Raw genomic sequence first — 21082 nt, 5'->3', positions numbered from 1 at the left:
CCTTCATCGGAATGATATTTAAGATTAATTTATAGAGTTAAAGAAATAGAATCTAGATTATTCTTAATTAATTATATCCTATTATTTTAATAATTATCATAATTTTTCACAGCATAGACAATACACTTCCCTGTGTGCAATTTCCTTCAAATAAATACAGTATTAGGAAAACTATACAGACGTCTTGTATCATTATTTCTTATCTATTCAGTAACTCATTAAACACTTATCAGAAGTCACTCAGACGAATCTCCTGCTGATAAGATTGCTTATGAATCTAGACATTTAGAACAAGATCTAATAAGGCTATAAATACATTATCATCACGCCTGACATATCGGAAGGTGTAGGCAGAGTCATTATGAAATACCACGTTCCGCTATAACAATGTTAGTCTTATGTAATAGGGGGCTAGCCTATTGCCATCTACCGAACACCGGTATTTTTCATGGTCATTGATGGTATTGTACAGATTCTACTGTTACTTTGTCTGCATTATATAACTATTCCTAGAAAAAAATGTTCCGTTGATGTAATTGTTAATCAGGAACAGATTATCACTATAGGAACCAGTTGGGTAACGTGAATGGGTGTACGGCTATAAGCTCGTCTTTAACACATCTCTAACATTATTAACGGCAAACGTTGGTGTCTTTCATATACCTCTGTCTTCATCTTCGGGTATAAGAGGCGTGATATTATGGTTGTATTTCTTCAGAAATTACTTTAAGGAAAAGTTTCCTAGTATAAAATAACAATAAAATGTGATACGAGTTGACGGAAGATTTTTTCTATAGATTTACGATCCTCATAATTACCGCAGTTGTTAATTAATACTAAATCAAGTAAAAAAGTATAAATAACAATATAGAACTAATTACAGATAAAAAATGGTAAAGACATTGTGAAAGTGCTTAATCACGAGATCTTGGGTTTGATCCGCCTGCCATTGGTATTTTCCAAATTAGTAGTAGCCAAGAGTTTTGTAGTGCCCGGTAAATAGTAATAAACTCGCCCCCTGTAACATGGGACTAACATAGTTAATGGCGAAATGTGGGTGTATTTCATACACTTCTGCTTATACCGGTATAAATTGTAGTTTTGTATGTTATTATTGTAAAACTAATAAAAAAAGTGGTCGCAGGTTCGAACCCGAGGCAAAACACCAATGACTTTAAGAAGTTATGCGTGTATTAGAAATAATTATAACATGCTCCAACAGTGAATTGAGGGACATTAATGGGTTAAATTTATTTATTTATAAAGAAAAATAAAGAATTCGTTGACCCTTTTCGTCTAAGAAATTATTTTTTATTAAGCGTAGGCGGTTGCTGACGGAAACATAAATCACTTTAAGATAATAGAGTTTATTAAGGCCATTACCAAATTATATTTCCTACCAAGTTATGTGAGAGTGTTTGAAGCGATCTCGAAAACTGCTGAACTGATTATTACGGACTAGCGTAGCGTAAAATTTGCGTAAATGAGGTAATATAATAGATTCACTAATTAATTTGTGTATTTAATTTTATTATCGCGGGTTTGATTCCAAAATATGACTACATTTTATGAATTCCAGAATTATACAAATATTTTCTCGTGTGGAAATATTTCCAACAGCGTGGTAATTGCCTCACTTTCACGGAAAATATAATGACCTAAATGTAAAATATCTAATGATAATTACAAAGCCTAGTCTTCCTGCAGATAATTCTAATCTGACCACAAGAGAAGAGTCTATAATAACCTAACACAGACATGCCTAGTTTTTCCAACGTCTACAAATCTTCTAGTCAATATGTCACTTGCGTATATTATCGTTCACTCGCTACACCGCATCAGTTTGCGTTTCAGCGCGGTGGCATACGGACTTATAGACTGCTGCCCGAACACCTTTGCCGCGTAAAAAAGATCGAAATAGAAAAAAACAAAATGTCATTCACAAACGGTGACATAAAAAAGTTAGAAGTGGAAATGTCAAAGTTAGGTGCAGATTTGTTCAATGGAAGTGCTTTTGCTGGAGTCAGGAGGTGTTCTAGGGTGAAAGAGAGTTGTGAGAGAAGAGTCCTGGTCATCTACACGGGCGGTACTATTGGCATGGTGAAAACAGATGATGGTAAGAATAGTGAATTCTTTCTTTATTTAGACTAATAGGTCGTTTTAAATAACTTCCGAGTTCTGGAGACAGTCTTGGTGTTATTTTTAATATGCTATTAATATCGTAGAAATGAGAACTTTTCTTTGAAGTGAAAGATTTGTTTTTTTTTTGTTTTGTGTAGTATTTAGGATAAATAGTATCGAACCATAATAGTATAAGTAAATATCTTAGTAATAATGTAAACTCTTAAAATAACTTTTAAGTAAAAAGTTTTCTTAGTTAGTAGTAGTTTTTGACTATTAATATTTTGTAGAAGTATAAAAAAAGTATTTGAAAAATATACAGTTAATAATTTATTTATTGCCGAAGAATAACAATGTACATATTTTAATTTAATAACAAACGTAGTTCAACGTAAAAAGACATTCCATCACATATTTGTTGCACTGACTGTAATCGGTATAAATTTACACCAAAAAATTGCTTTCGATTTACAATATTCCACAGTTTATGAGTTTTATTACAAAAGAAGATTCCCCTGCAATAACACGGGTCAAATACGTCATTATTAGTGCTATATCTCGCAATTATAATACAGATAATTGATCTTGAACTCGCCTTTTATAGACATTATGTGAAGACGTAATAACTGCAAATCACTATGACTTATACTAATATTTTACTAGGATTCTCATCTACCTTAGGAAATGTTTTTTTTGTGTTCACTACTTGCTATTTGATTACAATAGGCCTTTTTCTAACGGAGGGGAAGAAATCTTTCGGATGCCTATCTTTCCTGGGGGGAAGAAAGACTGGGTTATATGACAAGACCACTAAAAAACCGCCCCTATAACTCACCATTTGTTTCGCATGACACGACTTGTGTTATTACAATAGGCCTAAAAAAGTGGCATAAGCACTAAGCGAATAAGATACTTATTATAAACAATGCAAGAGATTTATAAATTACGAGTCAAAGTAAATTTTCTTTAAGGGTCTATCTACCCTTTACTGATGTACAAATGCAGTGTACAGGTTAGTTAATCTGTGTTTGGTCACTTTCAATCATGTTTGAAACTATTTCTAAGTGAAAAAGATAACACAGTGTAATCCTAACAAATCCTAGTTTACGAAACGGTCATAAGTAAGACAGTTCGTCTTAAGACTAACCTAACCTATTTCATTTCGACTTTGAACGATCGGATAAAGTAACATATGATTTTTAAAAGGATATTCTGGTACAACGACTACTTATTTTCATAAATTGACTGATACTTCAGTATATTGTAAGTCTTAAAAAATATAATAACTAAAAAATAACGCAAAAGTATGAGACGAATGTCTACAGTTCTGTTTATATCTGTGGCCTTGAGGTCGTCCACGTGGTTCGTGTAAACATTCCTACGTACTATCTGACGTAAAGACACGTTTGCAAAGAGGCGACAACGAATCGATGAACTAGAGCGATCCTCTCCAGCCGGTACTATCGAGTTACGAGATTTTGACGTTTAAAATATAGTTCCTACGGCATCCGCTAGAGGCGCTGATCAGATTCTTATACTTTTTTTCGATAGCTGGATTTAGGCGCTGTCAGTGTCATATACATTTATTACGTAGCTCGTAATATCTTTTCTCGTAATTGCGTTTACTCAACACATGGGAAAATGTTCCTGAATCCCAGGATTATCCTAGATTTTCCTAACTCTAATTTGTGGTGCAAGCAAAACGCTGATGTAATATTGTAAACGAAATAGTAATGGGTTTTACGTATGATAGTTATTTTGACATTACACCAGCATTTCACTTGTTGTGTTAAGGTTAATTATGATGTAAATGTAAATGAGAAAATAATTAGCACGTATAAAAACATTACTGCTTCCGTGGCGCTGTAGGTAGTTTATACGACTGCTGATCACGAGCTATCGAGTTTGATTCCCGAGTAAGGCAAAGTATTGTAGCCCGGATTTTGTTAACGTGGTTTGGATATGGCAATAGGCCCTTATAACATGGAAATAACATTGTAAATAGCAAACGTGGATGAATTTTATGCACCTCTGCATACACCGGGTACAACAGGAGTAGTATGGTAGTAGGTATAGTATGTGTGTATGTAAATAGAATCCTATACAATTAACACATTAATGAACTTGATAATAGGATTTGAAATATTGGAATGCTGTTTTCTGATAAAACGTTTCATATCGATCGGCAATCTAAAAATCTTTCTAGCTATTGGGTTTATAGTCATTGTAACAGTTCTAGGTTGATTTCTTTTACAAAACGAATCTTAACGTTTAATTCACGTTACAAACAGTTTCATCATCTATTTCAATCACTGCGTTAATTATTGAAAACGACACTTATGTTTTACTTGAGTCTTCAACTGTCACAGCAACAATTCATCAAAACATGTAGCCCTTTGTTGCACATAAATGTACTGACTAGTTATTAAGTTATGTATTTGTGATGTTTGTTTATGTGTAACAAAAATAAATGGTTTAAAATGGTTTAAAACTGATTCAGTGATTTCTAAACATCAAGATTGAAGCGTAACAGATAGACAGACCTTTGCTTTTCTAGTACTAATAAAAATCGTAATTAAAAAAGTGAGATGAGTTGGTTTTACGTAAAATACAATACAATGTTTAAATAATCTATACTATCTATACTAATATTATAAAGCTGAAGAGTTTATTTGTTTGTTTGTTTGTTTGTTTGAACGCGCTAATCTCGGGAACTACTGGTCCGATTTGAAAAAATCTTTCAGTGTTAGATAGCCCATTTATCGAGGAAGGCTATAGGATATATATCATCACGCTACGACCAATAGGAGCAGAGAAGCAATAAAAAATGTTACAAAAACGGGGAAAATTTTGACCCATTCTGTCTTATGTGACGCAAGCGAAGTTGCGCGGGTCAACTAGTTGATAATAATCTGCGTGACGATCTCAAGATTTTTATCACAGAATGTTTAGTAACAGCTAGAGGTCGGAGCAGGTTATTTTAATTATAGATATAAAACTAAACCGGTAGGACAATATAGTGACATTTTGTTATCGCTACCATATCTATAGAATCTTTCGAATCTCTTTAAAATTAATGTTAAACACTGTTGACTGTTTATATTAATTAAAGTAGAATAGAGATGTCTTGAGACAGTTTAAAATAATAACGGTTTATATATACCTACTGATTCTTTAAATATACTAGCCAGTCTAACCACACAATTCTTGTGTGGTGTAATTTGGGATGCACTCGAAGTCAATGAGTATTCTCCTGCCAATCAAGGGTCTAAAATTAATGGAACTTAACCAATGCCTTGTCACAATAATATGTGTATCTTTTTATCAATTTAATATAGGTAAATTGCTTTAACGGTAGATGTAAGCATTGTAATTAAACCCTGCATTCAACTCTATCAATATTGCATACGATCCTAAAAAAATGGGAGAGAAAATCGAAGTATTATTTCTATACCCTGGTCACTTTTCCTAGTCTATCAATCTATTAAGATAATTGAAAACACGGAGTGAAAATGTAATAAGCAACTTCCCGCGGAGAGGAGCGGGTTGACCTTCGAGTAAATTGATATGCCCATGAGAATCATTGATACAAAAATAAATTATTTCTTTATCAAGTTCTCTTTGGGGTTCTGCCTTGTCCTGTGTCTTTCCAAATATTCTTACCTCTTAAATATCAACAAACTATTCAGCAGTGAGAAATACTATCAGTCTATAGTTTTTTTAAGCCGGCTGGTTGGAGGATATTGTTTATAATGTTCAGGTGTGTGTACAATACACAGGTATACTATTTATTTTATTACTCTTATAGCCCGATGGGACGGACAACTCACACGACCTGTGAATAGTCAAGTTCAGGACCGACAGTGCTACGTTTTCTGAAAGACTTAATGCACTTAATAATATTAGGTCGGGGAAAAAGTTTTTTCGCATTATATTAGTATGAACTTGTAATAAAATCTCTTTGGCTTCAATAATCACAAATGAGTACACGGTTCATGAGGTTTCTTTCAGTGAGCTCGTGAGGTACCCAAATATCGAGCTTTTTTGTGTAGAGAAAAGATACATATAATGCGAAAAGACTTTTTCACCGACCTAATATTATAAAGTAGTATCGTCTTTTCTACCAAAATAAATTTATCAAAATCTTTATTGTCAGAGATATATTCTTAAGTTAAATAAATAGAGCGTATAATTATCTGTACATAATATTTTTATGTCGTAATTATCTCGGAGAGTTATATTTGTTTGTGTTATACTATTACGCAATCTCATATCGAAAGATGATAAGTTCACGTACAAATTAAGAATACGTCGAAATACTTGTATGAAGTTACTGTGTTCGTATAGATTTTAACTGAACAACGGAAGTTTGTTGAATCAAATGAAACAGAATATTCAGTTAAAAACAGTTATTTATCTGTGCAGTCTCGCACTTGGCCAGCAAGGTGGACCTCAACAGGTGTAAAGACCTAAACACTCCCTCAATTTCGGAGATGATCCTTGCCCAGCAGTTAAACATAAATGGGTTGAAAATTAAGTTATTTTAAGAGAATTTTGTTTTATTTTTTGTAGTAGCCGCCAGACCGACAGCTATATCAGTTAAACAAATTACTAGATAATTTTTATAAGGTAGGAAGCTGAACGTATTATATGTTTTTATAGATTCGTAAAATACATAAAAGACGTAACGTTTCCACGTCTAAGGAGGTGTGGTCGTGGTCACGATATCAAAATTAGTGCATATTATCTAATTTATAAAACAAACTGTACTACATAACAACTTTACGAAGATATTTACGTAAACTATAATCTACATTAAACAGTCTAAACTAAGGTATATGAATAAGGTAAAGATGATCTTTTTGCGGAGTAACAAAAATTAATAGTAGATATGTACAAAAAAAGTTAAATTTGAAAAAAGGCAGAAATATTATCTATCTACCGGTTGTAATACGAAAATAGAGAAAATTACACCGGTAGTTTTAACCGCTCGCATATTTTTATTTTTAGTGTTCACAATAGAATCTCTTTATTCTTTATTACTCTTCCGATTGTGGATACATAAAGGTGCTAAAAATAATACTAATAATGTGTGCTAATACGTTACACAAAGAAGACATTATCGACAAAATTGAATATTTTTCATGTGCAACAAGCCTATATTGAAGTAAACAAGACTCGTATGTAAACATAATATGTAATCTATTGTGGAAGGCAATGGGTGTTTACATCGTTATTTTGCGACTGAACGACTGTCGAGAGAGCAAACACACCACTTGACTTGACTTGTTTATAACATCGAACAACATAAGCAGTAGCGCCATTTTCTACCAATATCGACAACCAGCAAGTCATTGACAAAATATTAATTGTTCAGTCTTGTTCCGCCCAGGCACTATATAGTCCAGTCATTATAGTAAGTTCACCTCGGAATTCGAGATACCCAGCTGTAAGTCTGTAAATACTTGTATATTGACACCCTAAAAGTTGTCTCAAAACCTACATATGGTAGGGTGTACGCAACTATAAAATTTCAAGGTCCAAAGTCCCAAAAACCGGTTTTTTGAGCATTTTTTGTAAATATCTCATTTCCTATGGAATTTTTGCATTCGTATTCATTACCAATATTGTACAGTATAAAATTCTCTACAAATTTTGTTTGAATTTTTTTTTTACGGTGAACCGTTTTCGAGATAGAGGGCGGAGAGCGCGCGGTCACAGGATCATTTCAAGTCAACCGGTGCCTCCGGTCGAAGATGCGCCATATATAGTTGATGAACTATCGATAAATCAATGATTATAATAATAAATAAATAAATAAAAAAATAAAATCATTTATTACCAGTCCAGTATTACAAAATTATGCTTATAACTACGACAACCTCACTAGGCGCAGCCTGTATCGGGGCTATCAATATTATGAACAATTGCCTGATCGGACTAGTTAACTTAAACTTAAACTAAAATGTATCTATTTATTAATAACTAGCTGACCCGCGCAACTTCGCTTGCGTCACTTGAGAGAGAATGAGTCATAATTTTCCCCGTTTTTCTAACAATTTTCGTTGCTAATCCGCTCCTAATGGCCAAAGCGTGATGTTATATAGCTTATAGCCTGCCTCGGTAAATGGTCAACACAAAAATATTTTTTCAATTCGAGCCAGTAGTTCCTGAGATTAGCGCGTTTAACCCATTACTGTCCCACTGCTGAGCAAGGGTCTTCTCCCGTAATGAGGGAGGGGTTAGGCCTAGAGTCCACCACGCTGGCCAAGTGCGGGTTGGGGACTTTGCATGCCCTCAATAAATGTATGATGTTTTCCTTCACCGTTGGAGCATGTGACAATTATTTCTAATACACACATATGTAACTTCGAAAAGTCATTGGTGTCATAATTTTCTTCATAATTATATTAAATCTATATCTTTTCAATAATACTGATTTATTTGTTTTTTTTTCATCATGTAAGAAGTTATTAATATTAATGAGGTTAAAATTCAAATATAGTGCCTATATTTTCATGAAAAATTCTGCAATTACATGGGCAGGTAAGTGTTGATAAGTTAATTAATACTGAATAAAAAGTGGACAGGTTATGAAAAAAATGATAAAACATAATGTAATAGTTAATAGAAATTGACAAATATTTATTAATCATTGATTTATCGATAGTTCATCAACTATAATATATATGGCGCATCTTCGACCGGAGGCACCGGTTGACTTGAAATGATCCTGTGACCGCGCGCTCTCCCCCCTCTATCCCGAAAACGGTTCACCGTAAAAAAAAAATTCAAACAAAATTTGTAGAGAATTTTATACTGTACAATATTGGTAATGAATACGAATGCAAAAATTCCATAGGAAATGAGATATTTACAAAAAAAGCTCAAAAAACCGGTTTTTGGGACTTTGGACCTTGAAATTTTATAGTTGCGTACACCCTACCATATGTAGGTTTTGAGACAACTTTTAGGGTGTCAATATACAAGTATTTACAGACTTACAGCTGGGTATCTCGAATTCCGAGATTCTTACCTAATTTAAGCTTAATTGACTGCACTATAGTCCGACAACTTAGGAAAAGCCTGCAAGAGCGTGGACGATTTATGTCATGCAATGTTGTTATTGTTTGAGGAACTCAAACGGGCTTCAGATGAATGCCACAGTTACCTAGTGAACAGTGACAAATGTTGAGCTACAGCCTTTTGAGTAGCATAAGCCCAATTTGTTTATCGACAGTTGTATTTAGTTAAAACAATGGTTATATCTATCTTACTATGTTATTAATTCTGTATCCAATTAAGTTATTTTCTTTCTCTTTAGTCAATAATTCTGTGTATTTTCAAAATCAAGTAGCTGTATCGAACAGGCTACTGTCCGATACTGCATAAGTCTGCGGGTCACTGATGGCGTAAATTCTGAATTTTATACATCTCCACCAGCTGCGGACCTTGCATACACTACTCTCTACAAAGTTGTTGGACTATAATCTGTTCCAATATTCCAGGGTTGTCACCGGGGAAGAACATGTTCAAGCCGTCGATCCGCAAATACCCACAGTTGCACGACACTGGCTATTACGACCGTATGATCAAGTCCAACCCTACTGACAAGACTTTAAAGTCGTTCTTTGTTTTGCCAAGTAAGTATCTAATGGTATTTTTAAGAATCTCACGACACTGAAAGATTATAGGGTTAGGTCAGTCGAAGGCGCAGGAGTCGCAACATCTGTGAAAGTAGCCTTCATGGTTTAGGCGCATTAGGGCTAATTCTCATTATGGCAACCGACTCGCTAATGGACTACTTCTCATTATGGCCACTTCTCATTTTGGCTACTTCTCATTAGGGCTACTTCTCACTTGGGCTACTTCTCATTAGGGCAACTTCTCACTTGGGCTACTTCTCAAAATTGGGGAATGTTTATTGAAATAAATGCTGTCTTTATGTACATATAATATAACATGTTTATTCATTCATAAGAGATTAATGACATTATTATAAGAATAAATCAACATTAATTGAACCAATGTAATTGGTAAGTATACAATGTTATAAGATTACTTCTTGTAATTACTTTAGTCTGGTTTGAAACTAACATTTATTTATAACATACACAAATCAATAGTTAAAGGATATGTAAACATTACTAGGTGTCACTTCTTTTAATTACTTGAATTTCAATAAAATCAACATAAATCCACACAATAATCAACAAACAATATTAATTAGGTATATATTTATAGAAGCATAAATCAACACAATAATTAACAATCAGTAGATTCCTTTATGTAAGAGGCTGGTAATAAGTCATTTTCTTTAAAAATGTAAGAACTGTTATTTGACAATTTTTTAGTTTCGTAAGTACTTTTTATACCTTTTCAAACCAGATTAAAGTAATTACAAGAAGTAATACTTATATCATTGTATACTTACCTATTACATTGGTTCAATTAATGTTGATTTATTCTTATAATAATGTCATTCATCTCTTATGAATGTATAAACATGTTTATATGTAGGTACATAAAGACAGTATTTATTTCAATAAACAAAAGTAGCCCTAACGAGAAGTAGCCCAAGTGAGAAGTAGCCCTAATGAGAAGTAGCCCAAGTGAGAAGTAGCCGTATTCAGAAGTAGCCAAAATGAGAAGTGGCCATAATGAGAAGTAGTCCATTAGCGAGTCGGTTGCCATAATGAGAATTAGCCCTAATGCGCCTAAACCGCCTTCATTCCCTTTTCTACATAGAAGAAATATTTAAATTAGTTTTGTCTCTAGGAGTTGTATAATAATAATAATAAAAATAGCACCTCCTTGAACTACAAAAAACTACAATATACTAATGTAATTTTAACCAATTACATGTATTGAATATTTTGCGGAGGAGCTCGTGGCTTAGTTTACAACAGCCGAACGGATCGATCTCTGAGGTTAAGCTACGCTTGCCGAGGTTGTTCCGTGGATGGGTGACCATCTTATACATATCGAGTTCCTCCGTGTTTCGGAAGGCACGTTAAATTGTGGGTCCCGGCTGTCATTTTCGAAGATCTTTGACAGTCGTTAACAGTAGTCAGAAAGCTTGAAAGTCTGACAACCAGTCTTACCGAAGGGTATCGTGTTAATACCCAAGTAACTGGGTTTTGGAGGTCAGATAGGCAGTCGCTCCATGTAAAACACTGGTATCCAGCTGCATCCGGTAAGACTGGAAGCCGACTCCAACATAGTTTGGAACAAAGGCTAAGCGAATATATATATGTATTGAATATTTTATTTTTGCTTCCTAATTAATATATCGTGTATTTCTACAGAGACAGACGACATAAGCTTTCGGATTTTATACGATATCCAAGAGTATGATCCGTTGCTGGACTCATCTGATATGACCGAAGTGGAGTGGATCAAAATTGCAGAAGACATCAAGGTATGGACCATTACATACAAGTTTCCAGGCTCATTTGATCAGACTGGACATACCAGTATCTAGAAGTTTTCAGGCTAATTTAGAGGCTTATCAGACTGAAGCAGTCAGTATCGCAACAATTTGCAGTATTTTCGAAAAAAAATAGGTTACTTATGCAGTTCTGGACCAACGTGACAATTTCCAAAAGTTTCTCAAAAAAACGAAATTGTGTGTGTGTTCTTCTAAGCTGTGGTATTTGTTTCAGACGCATTATGAGCAATACGATGGTTTCGTGGTACTCCACGGAACAGACACACTCTGCTACACCGCGTCCGCTCTCTCCTTCATGTTTGAGAATATTGGCAAAGCAGTAGTGCTTACTGGATCACAGGTATGTTTTAAAGCGTCTTAGTTTTTACTAAGTATTATTATTAAGCTCTCAGTCGTATGCAGAAATATCAATCAATTTTGAGTGATGCTCAAAAGTATTTCGGTACACGTTAAATTTACATTGACAGAATGATAATTATGATCTGAATATGCTTTAGATTATTGAATTTTTGCTACTACTCCTACTACTTTATCTTTTGGTCAGAAATTAGTTCTCTGACTTGCTTATGAAAGTGCACCGATAGATGGCTTTTTACTTAACCAAATTCAATATTTGTCCAGATTCCCATCTTTGAGCCTCGAAGTGATGGAGTGGACAACTTCGTGTCGTCTCTCATCATTGCTGGAGGTTTCAACATTCCCGAAGTTACCATTTTCTTCTACGGCAAACTGTTCCGAGGCAATCGGTAAGTTAATGCTCTTTACTTTTTTATTATCTTTCTACGGTAGTTGTTTTCATTCACATGATGCTGATAATGATAATAGAAGATCGGTTTGATTGGTTAGAAGAAGTTTTTGGGAAATTCACTGGTAAGTAAAAGTGAACGTTAAGTGTATTTTAGTACGTATCATTTATACACTTGCCTGCAACGTAAAAGATCAACTTATTTATGAAAATAGTAGCAACTCGTGGACTCGATGTTAAAGCTTTGCGACCACTGAGTCTGATCCAGTCGACGCGTAGTTTAACTCAGCTGCACTGGAATTACCACTTTATTAAATTTCAACAATGTTTCTATTTACCCACTACCATTATTTTGTCCTCAGTACTCGCAAAATCTCCGTGAAAAATCTTTTCGCGTTTGACTCTCCTAACGCAGAACCGATCGTCAAAGTCGGCTTAGACATGGAAGTCAATAAAGCCGCTATTTTCAAGCCCAGTGTCATCGAGAAGTTCCACGTCCACGCCAAGATGTCTAAAAACGTGGGCTTGTTGAGAATGTTCCCCAGTATTGGGATTGAAGCTGTGAAGTCTGCTTGCCAACCACCGATTTTGGGTAAGAAACTTTTTATTGGGCTTTAGATTGATGTAAGATGGCATTTTTTCGACAACATTAATTTAGAACGGCGTCAGTTTTTTTCGTCATTTTAAGTAGCTTTATGTTTTGTTGCGACCTCAACTCTTATACTCTGGGCATGGAGGATTTCTTAATAAACAAAATGAATAACTTTTTGGTCCGACTCGGGATATGAACCTTCACATGACTGATACACAACCGATGCACCACGGAGATAGTCACGGGTACACACATAGGAACTTTATAAACCGCTCCTTTAGACATACTTACATGTTATTCTCATAGCAGTTAGTCATACATTGAGCTAAATCTAGAATCTTGGGAAAACCCCAGACATAATTTAAATTGAAAGAGAAACAATGAAGAAATATTCCGCTTGAATGAATGCTAATGTAAATCTGAGCAGTTTGAACTTCACATTTGATGATAAAAAGGCATTGTGTAACGTAATTAAACTACTGATAGCGTGTGAGATTTTACTGTTATCGGCAGCCACGATGTTAGTCTTGATGTTAGTATAAATAATAATGTTATGGTTTCTATTTGCAGAAATATTTTTTATTATCATTTAACCCGATAGTGATTCCACGGCTTGGTAAAAGCCTCATTTAAGATATTATAAGTCCCCTCAGCCATGCCATACATTGCTTTTTGGTTAATTTTATGGCGATGTCGGCTTTCAGCCGTACTCCGATAATGACACAATATTATTAAAAGTAATATTTTTTTAAGTCGAAATATTTCGATTGCTTATGTTAGAAGTTTTTATCGGTTTTGTGGTTACCATAGTACAATCTCTGTATTATTTGGATTCAGATAACTGTCCCCCGGTTTCTGAGGTACATTTAACGGTAGTTTATCTATTCAATAGCGTCAAAACTCATAAATAAATATTGCATAGATAAACTACCTCTTAATGTACTCAGAAACCGGGGGTGTGTGAGTTGTTCATTGATTTATTTATTTTTACCATACTACAAGCTCTGGTCAATTTGGAAGCAGATGACTGTGGTGTTAGTTTCAGTTGTTCATTTATATTTATTTATTTACCTAGGTCTGGTGATTGAGACATACGGAGCCGGCAATATTCCTGCAAATCGTCACGACATCATTGAGACTATACAGAAGGCGGTGCAACGTGGAGTGATCATCGTGAACATCACTCAGTGCACCACTGGCTCAGTCGCTGCATTGTACGCCACTGGACAAGTGAGTAGCATGTTAACAATATTTTCAGAAAAAAAACATGGTTTATTTGGTTAAAACTACTAGATGCGAGTGTTTTGGGCATGGTTTCTGATTCATATGAAATTATACGCAAATGAACGAGAACATGTATTTTAACTTTGATTGACTTTTCGGCGCAGGTTACACTAAATGTATAATCTATGGGTTACACTGGCCTTGGTCGCTGCAGTTAAAAAAGACAGTGTCATATTTTGAACCATACTTTTTTTAACGTGAATTTTGACTCAAAAAAGTATGGTATTGATTATATTTTGCATTTGTCAAAAATAAATACACAAAAGTATTACATAACTTGACTATTTTTATTGATAAAATGTGATTGGATTTGATATCGACTTCCATACGTAATTAAGAACAAAACCAGTCTCAGCAACAATGAAACACAACATGATGTCAGTACAACTGTACTTCTATCACTACGGTAATTTCCTTTAACACTGACCTCCAGTCATTCGCCTTTATAATTGTATAGATAACCCCTTAATAAAAATTCACATATTATTATGTACTTAACTACTAAAATATCACACACGATAAAAATACCGTCTTTTGGCGCGGGTGACGGAGACGTAGCAACGACGGCTTCCTTCAGTTCCGTCCTCACTCCTAGTCTACGTCTTTTGTATTCGTTCTTTGCCTTCTGCAAGGCTTGTTATTGCCATATTCACAAATTGTAATGACGTCTTCTATACACCCCAATAATACTTTAACGGATTCTGATTACGATGAATAATCTTTTATGGAATGCTTTATAGCTCCAACACTATTAAGACGATATCATTGTTGAGCTCCTCGGAGTGCCGATTGTAATGGGTTGGTTAGATACTCAAGCAATTACGGGGTCAATTCAAAGACCCTTTTATTGTTATACTTATCCGCCAATTTTGGCTACAATTATACCTTCGACCGTTCAAATCTATTTTCCAATTAGCTCAAGAGCTACGGTGTTGTGTTGGACCACAATCGAGATGTTGCGGAACTATCAAATTGTAAAATAATTGTATAAGGTTAGAGTTTAAGTGGGCAAACGGCTTTACACAGAGATACTGAACATTAAATTAATTCTTTTCAACAGGCTATAGCAAAGGCTGGAGTAGTATCCGGCTACGATATGACACCAGAAGCGGCTCTTACCAAACTGTCGTATGTACTGTCCAAGACTGAACTGACTTATGAAGAGAAAATTGAGGTCAGATTTTTTTTGTGTTTTAGCTGCTACATGAGGTCTGAACGGCAATATATACACTGATGATTATGATTTTAGGATCAAACTCCGTATAGGGCGTTTAAATGTTTTTATTAACTGAAAGGATCTATTTCGTGCTAAGCCTGAACATGCACAGGGCAGGCCTGATTAAAAAAAGTACTTTTGAGATGAAAAACTAATTTCTAGTTATTGTTTGAGTAGAATTATATTTTCTTTGTTAGATCAGTAGGTACCTACAGAAAGTAATTAAGCATCGCGGTATCGTTCGGTGGTAATTAAGTAATGCATCCTCTTAGTAAATTAGTACTTACATGGAATGTTTTACTTCACTGAATTCCGTTTAAGCAATAGTCTGTTTAGAAGACCACGAATGAATACACGATTTAGTACTACCGCAGTATCCGCGTGAATTCAAATCTTTAAAAAAATGGATTGGATAAAATAAAATGACGTTAACTTAAATTTTTAAATGTTGTATAAGTGCTTTAGTTATTTCTTGTTTACAGATGATGGGTCAAAACATCAGAGGTGAACTCACTAACATGTCATCTATTTTCATCCAGGTGAGTCCTTTTCATGAATTTAAATAAGTAACTTTTAATGAAATTGTATATATGAAAGTCCTCTTTTAAAGATTTATATGTAAAACCTACTATACCTACTGTCTTAATAATAATAGTTGGAATCTTCTGAAAGATATGCCTAAAATTGGTTGACCATTTTTATGCCGAACGTCCACTCGCAACTAAAACTAAGACAATAGGTTTAGGGTTCTAGGACTTCTTGCCATTAACTGTTATTTGAAAAAAAATGTATTGATCATTTTATAATCTGCCCTTTCCCCCCTCAGGATCAAACTCTGAAAGATGCTCTAGCTTCCAGTCTGAACATCCAATCACCAAAGAAACTGGACGAAGTGACAGACAACGTGTATTCTTCACTCTTATTCTACGGCATCAAGCATGGCGACGAAGGAGTCGTCAGAAAACTATTAGGTTAGCATTTGTTTTGGTTTGTTTTTGTAAAATATGTGTAATAGCTAACTTTATGGAATCCGGCGGATACCGAAACAACTATCTGTGAAGCAACTAATTTATTTTTTTGATTTGGGCTGTGGACATCTTCCATGTGCAATGATAACACTAACCTAACTGCTGAGTTATCGAAGATTTGTTTATTACAAGTGTATTTTTTTTATAACAGCTTTAAGAAATGACCAGTGCAGTCCTGAAGAAGTAAATCCAAAAAGTTTTGATAATAATTAAGTTCATAAAAAATATGAATAGTCTTATTTTACTTTTGCGACATAACCTTCTAAAAATCTCTGAGGCGAAAAGCGTACTAGAGCAACCTGCAGCGGCTGCAGAAGCGCTGTGGACGAGTTTAACTTTTCCAGTTTTTTGTCTTTTAGTGAACTTTTCCAGAGTTTTGTCTTTAAGTGTGTAGTTAAGTATAGTAGTTTTGAAATATGATATTGTATTCCTTTAATTGTGATCTTTATTAAAATTATTTCTCACTTTGTATATTTGTGAGTTAGAGATAAGCGATCTCTATAAAATTGAAATTAGTAGTAAGATAAATATAGAAAAATGTGATATTCCAATTTATTCAAATAAAATGTAATAATAAACATGTATTTTTGTATTCCGTTTCTTATTTTTCGATGGAATAATGTCGATTATAAAATGGCTAAGAAATATAATGTTGGTACTTATTATATCTTTAGTCCAACAACTAAAAAGAGAGCCCTGTATGCAAAGTTTGTAACTGATGGTAGCCTGTTTCATACAGATACGTTGTTTTTAAAGTAGGTAGGTAAATTTAAATTAAAATTTCTGAAATATCTAAAATAAATCGCACATGCCAGGGCTCTCTACTAGGTTGTCAGATTATATAAATTAAAATAAAACCATTGTTTAGTTCATGTATGTATCTTAGTATTCCTAAAAATCATATAAAGATAAACAAATATCGATACCGACAACGCAGATTACAAAAACAAAATACAGCGGAATTCATAAGTACATATTATTTAATAGTTTAGGTAGAAAATAGTTTTCATGATACCTCACGGCCGGTTTCTCCTCTGAACGTCCCCGACCATAGGGTAGAAAGTCATTTTTAAATTGTTATTGTTTCTGGTTTAGGGATGTGAAATTGTATCTAATATTTTATTTTTTAAATCGACTAATGTTGAATAATTTTTATCATTACTGCGTATTTTATCGGCATAGTAATTTTTGAAGAACGTTTAAACAAAAGCACAAATTATTTTATGCAGTTTTTAGAATACAAAAGTATTAATATAGATTTATTTAAATTTTAAATCTGTACTCTCTTTCAGATATGGGAGCCGATGTAAACGCGGAGGACACGGAAGGCAAGACACCGCTGCACGAAGCCATTCTGCAAGGAAACCCTCACATCGTGGAGTATCTACTCAAAAGTGGGGCCAACGTGCACTTTAAGACAAAGTATGGCTGACATTTATGTTATGTTTTTGTAGTTTTACTAGCATGAGTCTAGTAATTCTCTGATATAACTCAACTACTAATCTTAGAAGTAAATGCGATTAAAACAGTCAGGTTTCGTTACGTTTTTAGATAACAATGTGACAAATGTAAGTTGATTTAGATCATAAATAAAGGCTCGTTGATCCTGTTCCTGAATTCATATTGTTTAATAAGAGGACTATGAGAGTGATAGAATAGACAAAATATCTGCACTGGATAAGCCATTCGGCATAAACAACCAGCTGCTCATCACAATGAGATTGTTAATAAAATTATTTGTAACATTTTTTCCCCAGGAACGGTGAATGTCCTCTCATCACAGCGGTTCTTCGCGACGACCCTTACATCATCAGCATACTCTTGAGGTGCGGCGCTCACCTCGCGACCTCCGACCTGCTGCCGGTCACAGACATCATGACGACTGCTATCAGGAACGGCACCATCAGCAAGCTGGAGTCCCTTCGACTCGCTGGAGCCAGCTTCGATGTTTATGATGAGCTTCTACAGACACCCTTGCATAAGGTACTTTTGACAATAGTATTTGTATTTATAAAGATTAGTTCGATGAACGTAAACGTCATAAAGGGGGGTGGGGAACAATATCATGGATGGAAACTACTTGTAATTTTGAAGATATAATAATTATTTTGTCAAGAAATATACTGCATTTTTTTTAAATGTTTATCGTCTTCAATAGTAGTAGCCTGTAGTTTGGTAACGTTCCTTGTATTAGGCAACTGGCGTATTTCACGGCACCATTATTGTAATTGAGAAGAGCCTAAATTTTCTGATAAAATTGGTTTCTGGTTCCTTCTGCAATCTTGAGATTCGCAGTACCGGTAAAGACATAGCGTCCTTTCAATATCTATTTATATACATACTTTCGGGCATGCAATTTCTTTTCACTATATCGGAAATGTTGTTCTAAAACTAGAAATTTCGCTATCAAATCCTCAATTTTCTCATGAACAAAGTCACGCATCTCAACTAGTAATAACAAAAAACTAATTTAGTAACTTCAGCACATCACTACATCTTCAATAATGCTATTCCCGGTGAATACCCGTCTGTCTCATTTTACTACAGAATCAATAAAGATGCACTGGGTTTTCCAATTCTACAATGAGTTACGTGTTTGTTATGAAACAATTTCCTCTGCATGACTTATGCCATAGTTAATTGAAATTAAGATAGCTGCAGTTTATTTATACATGCTATGTCTGATTATATGATATATGGTCTACCCGTGACTTTTCTCGCATAGAACTTTCTCCCAATATCCATTTACTTAATACTTGTTGTAAACTATCTTCTGTACAAAATTTTATCAACGTCCGAAAAAACTCGCACGTCTATCATTAAAAACTTTTTAAACATTTATCATATTTATAGAATCGTTTGTTATTAATTATGGAAGCGGTTTTGGCTGTCTGACCCTTTGTTATGCTTGCATCGTCAAAACTACGCAACGGATTTCGATGCGGTTTTTTAATTAATATAGTAATTGAAGAGAAAGGCTTATATGTAAAAAAATAAAAGTTTTTTTGTAAAATAACTTGTTAAGCCGAGCAAAGCTGGGCGGGCCGCTAGAATAACATATATCACGCTTGAAGCATCTAATGTGTTTCCTTATTTTTTCAGGCCGTTCTCTGCAATCGTCAAGACGCTGCCGAGTATCTGATCAAGCAGGGCGCTTGTACTGACACCAAGGACATCCTCGGCCATACTCCTATGGACTACGCGAAGAAACTCAACCGCGAAAGTATGACGTCACTATTGAGCAAACGCAGTTCTGAATAAACCACTGGTAATTTACAATCTGGCTGTGACTTCGGATCCTGATGAATAAGCCTAAAGGCTGGTGTATAGTAAGACTGGTTTTCTTTCAAAAATGCAACGTAGCTAGAAAAAATTGTACCAATTATTGGCTACTAGTGATCGAGGTTATAAATGAATTAAAAGGGTATAGATGAGGTTCTTGGAGGAGATGAATGCCGCTAATCTCGTATACCTGATCCATTTTGATTAGCGATTGCGATCGCAAATGCGCGAACAAAAATTATTGTAAATAATCTGCATACAATCTCATCAGCCGTACAAACTTCTTTTTAAGAAATTCGTGTTGTATAACCGTACAATTGATCGTGACGATCAATTTTCGAGCGTTTTACTCTTTCAGTGTTAATTGAAACTATGTTAAAACCTAGAACAACAATGTATAACTACGATTTCATTAACAAAAAATACACGAAGTATCTTTTCTTCTGTTGAAGGAATAGATTTTCGGTTATTTTTTGATCTGCCGACAAATTATGAAGACTGAAAATTATGAATCATTTTTAAAACCTTATTTAGTTTTTAAATATTGTTATTTTGTTTTATTATTTTACTATGTTATTGTTACAAATGTTAGAAAGGCAGACCTGTTTTTTGGTCGGTGTTAAAAAAACTTATAACTACACTGTTAAATTTTGAAAAGCATTTTGATGAATTAAAAATATTCCTATACATACATTTTTCTTACTAAATGTTAATTATTTATGTAAAATCTGCGGGACCAGTATATTAAGAGTAATATATATATCCATGTACTATTAAATTACGATTCAATACATACTCAAAACAAACGAAAATATAACAACACAATAATACAATGTACACCAATTCACAATAATTTATTATTTAATCAACGCTTACGTTAAATCAATAAATAATTTATTCACAAATTCATTAATATTCTTACTTCTAAGATAATTATTTAATTATTCATAAATTATTTGTTCTGTCAACATTTAAAAAAAAAAGTATTTTATAAAGACATGTATTTAATCTTGAAATTAAATAAATGTATTACCTATTTAATTGTATTTGAGGCATTTTTATTGAAAACCCAAGAAGATACCATGCATCTTTGCATGGTATTATGATGAGCGTCGATACCCAAATAAGTTTTAGCCAGTTTCTAAATTTTATTTCTACATGACAAATTGGTTTGTTGACTGTGTTAACGAAAAATTATTAAACTCGTACTTGTAAAAGGTTCATCTAAAATGCTCAGACTGTGTACTTAGCTTTCTTCGTAAATAATGTTGAAATTGGAATTATTACAGACTGAAAAAAATTATTAGACACTCATTTGATACCGTAAGACTGTGACGTCACTTTTCGGTATTCTTAAAATATA

At 34.1% G+C, this 21082-nt stretch overlaps 1 protein-coding gene across 1 annotated transcript; it reads left to right on the top strand.

Moving 5' to 3' along the window:
* The first annotated feature begins 1847 nt into the window (after window positions 1–1847).
* On the top strand, window positions 1848–20614 carry LOC142981126 (L-asparaginase 1). The gene is made up of 13 exons (XM_076126814.1): window positions 1848–2116; window positions 9630–9764; window positions 11430–11542; window positions 11787–11912; window positions 12194–12318; window positions 12680–12909; window positions 13985–14139; window positions 15254–15367; window positions 15892–15948; window positions 16236–16380; window positions 17730–17859; window positions 18195–18420; window positions 19540–20614. The coding sequence occupies exons 1-13, from the start codon at window positions 1933–1935 to the stop codon at window positions 19696–19698; spliced, it is 1899 nt and encodes a 632-aa protein (XP_075982929.1). The 5' UTR covers window positions 1848–1932; the 3' UTR covers window positions 19699–20614.
* The last annotated feature ends 468 nt before the right edge of the window (window positions 20615–21082 follow it).

Source organism: Anticarsia gemmatalis, chromosome 19, assembly GCF_050436995.1.
Source record: "Anticarsia gemmatalis isolate Benzon Research Colony breed Stoneville strain chromosome 19, ilAntGemm2 primary, whole genome shotgun sequence".
Taxonomy (NCBI): Eukaryota; Metazoa; Arthropoda; class Insecta; order Lepidoptera; family Erebidae; genus Anticarsia; species Anticarsia gemmatalis.
Note: the sequence above shows the minus strand (reverse complement) of the source record. Positions and strands in the feature narration are given on the sequence as shown.